Source organism: Stegastes partitus, unplaced genomic scaffold (genome assembly GCF_000690725.1).
Source record: "Stegastes partitus isolate 25-593 unplaced genomic scaffold, Stegastes_partitus-1.0.2 Scaffold1716, whole genome shotgun sequence".
In the NCBI taxonomy this organism is placed as follows: Eukaryota; Metazoa; Chordata; class Actinopteri; family Pomacentridae; genus Stegastes; species Stegastes partitus.
This window is the reverse complement of record NW_007579447.1, coordinates 142,404-148,808: the sequence shown is the minus strand read 5'-3', so window position 1 is coordinate 148,808 and position 6,405 is coordinate 142,404. Positions and strand designations below refer to the sequence as shown.

General features: G+C 41.6%; 2 protein-coding genes across 2 annotated transcripts in view; both read right to left on the bottom strand.

Moving 5' to 3' along the window:
* Position 1: 1 nt before the first annotated feature.
* The window catches only part of cyba (cytochrome b-245, alpha polypeptide), a 26,320-nt gene continuing 19,916 nt past the window's right edge, over positions 2 to 6,405 (bottom strand). Inside the window, exons 3-8 of the mRNA XM_008301800.1 lie at positions 2,616 to 2,738; positions 2,311 to 2,380; positions 1,517 to 1,591; positions 1,339 to 1,422; positions 1,119 to 1,200; positions 2 to 735 (exon numbers count right to left, since the gene is read on the bottom strand). Of these exons, the coding sequence (XP_008300022.1) occupies positions 544 to 735; positions 1,119 to 1,200; positions 1,339 to 1,422; positions 1,517 to 1,591; positions 2,311 to 2,380; positions 2,616 to 2,673 (561 nt within the window). The 5' untranslated portion in view covers positions 2,674 to 2,738 and the 3' untranslated portion in view covers positions 2 to 543. The remainder of the gene's footprint in view (positions 736 to 1,118; positions 1,201 to 1,338; positions 1,423 to 1,516; positions 1,592 to 2,310; positions 2,381 to 2,615; positions 2,739 to 6,405) is intronic.
* The window catches only part of mvda (mevalonate (diphospho) decarboxylase a), a 6,932-nt gene continuing 4,253 nt past the window's right edge, over positions 3,727 to 6,405 (bottom strand). The window contains exons 9-10 of the mRNA XM_008301797.1: positions 4,540 to 4,648; positions 3,727 to 4,202 (exon numbers count right to left, since the gene is read on the bottom strand). Coding sequence (XP_008300019.1) covers positions 4,122 to 4,202; positions 4,540 to 4,648 — 190 coding nt within the window. The 3' untranslated portion in view covers positions 3,727 to 4,121. The remainder of the gene's footprint in view (positions 4,203 to 4,539; positions 4,649 to 6,405) is intronic.

The window sequence follows — 6,405 nt, the reverse complement described above, 5'->3', positions numbered from 1 at the left end:
GTTAATAATTCAAAGGATGCGAGGGCTTTATTTACAACACATCAAAAAATGCAGACAAAAATCTTTCAGAAGTGGCTAATATCAGCACGGAACAGCCAGAACCCAATATGTTCAATAACGATAAGAACACACAGGGGGTAAGAGCAGAGACATAATTCAGTGTGAGGACGCAATGCGGTAGAACTTGAAATATAAGGCAGCTGGAACAGAAAACGGTTTGATCTTTCATCAGAGCAGTAAACTAACACCAACAGACCTACAGTCCTGTAAATGGACAGCATTGGTTTGTGGTTGCCACTTAGCAGCTACAGCGTTTACATTCATCCTTGTTTAAAAACACAATAAAATACAAGATTCACTTCATCTATTCTCCTCCTAGCATTTTACTTTTTGACAAGTTGAGGTAAGAAGAAGTGCGCTCAACGTGTCGCTCAGTCACGAGCTTCACTAAACTTCAGAAAGCTATTTGTTCATCCAGAGGGACAGAATTCCACCGTAACTGTTTTTTTTTAGAGGAGAAGGGCTACAGAGGACCGGGATCGGTCACTCGTCCAGAGTGACGGGCATGGGGTTGTCGTACGCTGCCGCCTCCAGGTCCTTCGCTTGTTTCCTGCGCAGCTCTGCAGGAGGCCTTGGCGGTGGATTCTGAGGAGGGTTCTTGATGCTCTGTGCAACCGGCTTCCGGGTTTCCTTCTTCGGAAGAATGGGCTCCCAGTGTTCGCCTCGGATGGCTGCCTGCAGAGCAAGAAGATAACAAGTCAGTGCTGGTCTGTTTACGTGAAGCATGACTGGAAGTAGTGGTTGAAATCTGAAAAGTGATAAAAAGGACGACGATAACCACTGGTCCTTATCTTAATTGTGCACAGAAAATGAGAGCAGAGCTTCCTGGAACGCTTCCTAAGCTTAGTTTCCTCATTTAGAGCTGTTGACGAATGTAGTCACACCCCTAACTGGTCAGATTTCATAACAGGTTTCATAGCCATGTCTCAACAGAGATAATGAAACAATCTCTTCCTTGTTTCCGTAAGCTGGCCACTTCCTACCTCGGCTAACAACTTTATCTCTCGCTTCACTTGCCAGACTGGAGAATAATGTGGAAAGAAAATCTTCCAACTCACTGCGAGGTAAATTAGGCTGGCAATGCCCAAGCAGACACATCCGAGGACCGTGGCGAGCATGAAACCTCCAGGTACGCAGATTCTGAGGAAAAAAGAAAAAAAACCCAATGGGATCAAGAGGACAAAAGACTGTAATGACAAATCACCGGCGTTTTGTTTGAGAGACTTATTGTGAGAAAGAGGAATGCTGTCTAGCAAAGGAAAGAGACAATGAACTCACGCGGCATGCAGAAACGCTCTGACGTAGTAGTTCCTCGTCAGCGGGCCGAAGGCTTTTACGCACACTGTGAAGCAGTACTGACCCCTGAAAAAAAGAAATAAAACACAAGAGTGAGAAATAAACTCCACAAAACTCGTCCAGCTTATGTGCAGCAAGAACATTCAGTTGTATCGCTTACGTTCTCGCCACACTCGTCCCCTTGGCCCTCTTGCTTCTGGGATACTCGAGTAGACACACAAACGCTCCGGCAGCGCTAGTGATCCGTCAAGGCATCAATAATATTCTACACATCATCATCATCAGAACCCTCAGCTCACACGCAAAGCAGAATCAAAACAAGCCAGTTAACTATGAAAGGACATTAAATAAAACATTAGTGACCCTGAGTGGGTGTAAAGTGTTTCTACCTTCTCGTGCTTTCGTCATAAAGCATTTTCTTGTGTTCGAATGGAAACAGACACGCTTCAGCAGCAGCTGAACCCAATAATTAATCCAGGTTTGACTGTTGACTTGCCTCATCGCTGTGCTCAGCCAGCTGTCTGATTAGTCACAGGGTTTTAATGCTGTTTTTGTTGTTTCTTCAGCAGGCATTAGAGTTTAAAACAGTCGGTATGGATGACTTTGTACAAGCACAGGCTTCAGTTTACTCAACTACACGTCACCCATCTGCTACACACATAGATGTAGCGGCTGTATGTAGTAGTTAATCACTTAATTTCCCATCTTCAACCACCTGCTCTTGTTCAAATGCACATGTGAGCACTTTACGAGCAAAGAAAAACAAACTATTTCCTTGTATGTGCGCACGTACGTGTCTCATAAAGCTGATTGTGACCCACATGTATGTGCAGGTTTGTGATTTAGAAATCAAACACAGCATGCTGTTGTGCTGAAGACTGTAAAATGAGGTTAAATAAGGGGAAAACCAGATGATAATTTAAATTGAAACTCGTTGACAAGCATGAAGGATACACAGCGTATGCAGCAAACTGCCAGCCTCTGAACTGTCCGGCCACCCCCACAACTCCTCCAGTGAGGAGAACTGAAAGAAGGAAGCAGGAATATATTATTAAAAAACAAAAAATACAGCTTTTAAAATAGACACAGAGCCAAAACCAAGACATTTACACTGAAGTCAAACAAGAGAAGGAAGCTCAAAGTGCTGCGTTACTCCCAATGAACAGTTTAAATTAAACTGCTCATCTAAGACATTAATTTCTAAGAAACTAAGTAAAAACCTCCTCGTTTTCATATTTTTAAAAAGCTGGTGTACTCACTGAGGCCGGCTGCCAGCGCCTGCTCATTGGCCCACATCGCCCACTCGATTTGCCCCATTGGTTTCACCTGAACAGCTCCACTGCAGATCAAACTCTCCCGGCAAAGGCTCACGACTTCAGTGGTTTCTACGAGGAAGAAAGTGGTGTTTTGAAGAGATGTGAGGTATGTGGACGGGCAGGAGGCAGGGCTAATGCTGGCCAACCCTTATTTCAGTCGTCACTTCCTGAAAAAAATGCAGCAGCAGAGGCAGAGCTGATAATCCAACCCACCGCTCAGGTAATACCAGGACACACCTGGGCTCAGTCATAGCCTGCAGGTAGGCCAAAGAGGACGTGCTTGTCCGACTGCAGGAGGCCATTACGGAGTTTGAGCTCTTCAACGGGTGTATTTATAGTTGCAGGTTTAATTTTATTATATTTATTGTGCTTTACATGTCATTGAGATGAGCTTAGCTTTAAAGTTAGCATGCCAGCTTGTTAAGAACTTTAATGGTTGTCCCTACACTGTAAAAAAAAAAAAAAAAAGCTTGTCTTATTTAATTGAACAGCTTATAACTTATTTAACATTTTCTTTAACAGATACTAACTGCTAAAATAACTGAGGGGGAAAAAAAAACATTAAAACACAAGCCAGACTGTGAATATTAATAATAAAAGAAATCTGTTTTTATTCTTGTAAATTGTGTTTTTCTTTTACAATGCGAGGCCTTGAAATGATACTATTTCACTGCACTTAAATCAGCTAAAAAAAATATTATTTGACAGACATTTGTTGTTATTTTCACAATTTTTAGCTTATTTTTTCAGGACCCCTTTTACATATATATATAGATAGATAGATAGATAGATAGATAGATAGATACTTTATTCATCTCCAAGAGAAATTTACAGTTCCAGCAGCTTCCAAGAAGGGAACACAGGGGCATGCAGTGTTCTAGTACAATAAAATAAAATAAAATAAAATAAAATAAAATATTTTAACAGTATAGGCCAAAAAAAGCATACTTGAATGTGATAATGAAATGACAAAAGACAAACAACAATTATCTTGACTAAAATATATTTTTATTTAATTTTACACGATAGACTTGTCAGAATTAAATTATATTCTGTATCTGTTTAACAAGATGAAGAAACAAACAAAAAAACAAACTCCCATCAACACAGATACACAAATCCTGATTTTTGCTCAGGTGGGTCAGACAGACCAGGTCAGCTGCAACGGTGAATCACTCAGTACCAGAGTATTCATTTGCTACCTGAGAGTTGAGCGCATGCCCAAGTTTACAAATGAACCCATTAGACGCCTTTAAAACAGCATCTGTGAACCAGTGGAGCTCGATACCTGACTGAAATGAGACCATTAATATCCACAATGGTGAGGGAGGTGCGTGGTCGTTTTCATTTGTAAAAAGAAAACGAGTTCTGATTATCTGATCACGTTAATGCTGCTCAAGTGGCCTCAGTATTGCTCAGTAGAACTTGTGTCTCCAGGACTGCAGGGCATCACATGGTTTTCTTGGGCAATCCATCAGATGAAAGCAGGTGCTGAGTGGGATCCTCGACAACACAAGGACCAGGTCCAGCCTGAAACGCAAACACAACAAATCACTGGTTACTCTTCCTCTCTCTGTCCGTGTTAACATTCATACATGTCTCTGCATTCCTTGCAGTAAATCAGAGGATCTACAGTTGATCACAGCTCTGTTGTATTAAACTGAAGAAGTGCAGCACGTTATGCAAAAGCATGTTAGAAGGAAATGTAGACATAAATGTAAACTCGTCTTGCAATCCCACAACTGACGCATCGCTTCTTTATACAGTATGTTGTGCAACTCTATCGTAGCCACATCAAGGCATTTAGATGCAGGACAGATAACTCTGATTTTCATTTGCTGTTAAAGTGAACTGATAAACAAACTACCTTGGTACTGATGATGTAGTTTATTCCCTTTGGCATTGGCTCCAGACCGACGCCCCTTCTCAGCTCCTCAGAAAGAGCAGCACGGCCGACAGGAAGACCCTGAATGAAGCTGCAGAGAAGGAGGAAACAGTCGGTGACACACCTGAAAGGCGTTAAAGGCAAACAAACCGCTTGTATAATAAGTAAATGTGAACTTCAGCAGTCTGCTGGGAGGTCCAGGCCTTCGTCACTTGGTTTTTAAACTGTGTTTAAACAATTCACAGGTGGTCTCCGTTCAAGTTTCACAGTGAAACAGCCGGACGCTTTTGTAAATGAGGTTTCAGTTCTTCATTTTTGATAAATGTAAAAAAAATAAAAAAGTTTTAATCAAATCAAACTTTATTTATGCAGCACTTTTCATACAACAGAGCAACGTAAAGTGCTTTATAGCATTTAAAAACACTGTCAAAGAAAAAAACAAGAAAACCCCGTCCTCCCTACCTTCCATGTACACACACTTTCTGTCTCTGAACAAAAACTAAACTTATTTGGTCAGCAAAATCTGCTGGATGGATATGACAGCGCTACTGGCACCCTTATGCCCTGCTGTCATCCTGATGCAAGGAACCCTGGAGTCCTTTTTTAAAGTAATTTTAGGTTTAAGAAACAAATTTCCTCCATAGTCAAAATTAACTTTTTCCAATTAAGGTTGTTGGCAAAAGCAAAGACATATCTTCCAAGAAATTACTTTGGAACAGTGATTCATACTTTTATTACTTCACGCTTGGATTATTGCAGCTCATTGTTTGTTGGCCTTGACCAGACGGCACTGTGCTGTTTGCAGGTCGTCCAAAATGCTGCTGCCCGCTTGCTGACTGGAATGAAAAGGCACGAGCACATTACTCCCGTCCTTGCATCTTTGCACTGGTTGGCCATCAAATTTAGGATCCATTTTAAAGTCTTTTTAATTGTTTTTAAATGTGTAAATGGTTTGGCACCACCATATTTATCAGAGCTTGTACAGCTGCACACCACTAATAGGTGAACAAACCAGCTGCTCATAGCAGTACCTCAGTCCAGGCTCGAGGAGCGAGAGCCTTCTCAATAGCAGCCCCTAAGCGGTGGAGCAGCTACCTGTCCAGCTTAGAGCAGCACAGTCAATAGAAAATTTTAAAAGACTCCTAAAAACACATCTTTTCTCCTTGGCATTCACTCCCAGCTCGGCGTGCAATCTTGGCTTTCTCTATCTCTTTTTTTAATTCTCTTTTACTTTCTCTTATTCTAAATGTTGTTTTTAAAGACTTCTTAGTATATTTTGTATTGTTTTGTTTTTATTATCGTGTTTATGATAAATTATGTCTTCTTTATGTACAGCACTTTGGTCGACTGTGATCGTTTTTTAAATGTGCGCTATAAATAAAACTTTGACTTGACTTGACTTGATACACACACACACACATACACAGCACTGAGGCTCGTTGAAATCTCCACCACTGGGGCCGTCCACACCGGGCGGAGTCGCAGGCCTTGACCACTGGGGGTGCCCCGGGACGCCCAACCCCAGCAGACAAGGGGACCCCCACACCAAGGTGGGGAGCCCCCCATCCAGCTGGGCCGAAGGGACCCGCGGACAGCACCCCCAGCAGCAGACCGGACCCAGTGTGGAGGACCCCTCTAAGGAAACACTGGAGTTAAAACCTTTAAAATATAAAAGGCCCTATGTAAGATAAAATGAAAAGTAAAAAGAGTAAAATACATAAGATAATAAATAAATAAATAAATAAATGATAAGGATGTAAAAAGAATTTAAAAGGTGAATGAAAAGCCTGATTAAAAAGGTGCGTCTTTAACCTTCTTTTAAAAACATCGACAGTCTCTGCAGTTGTA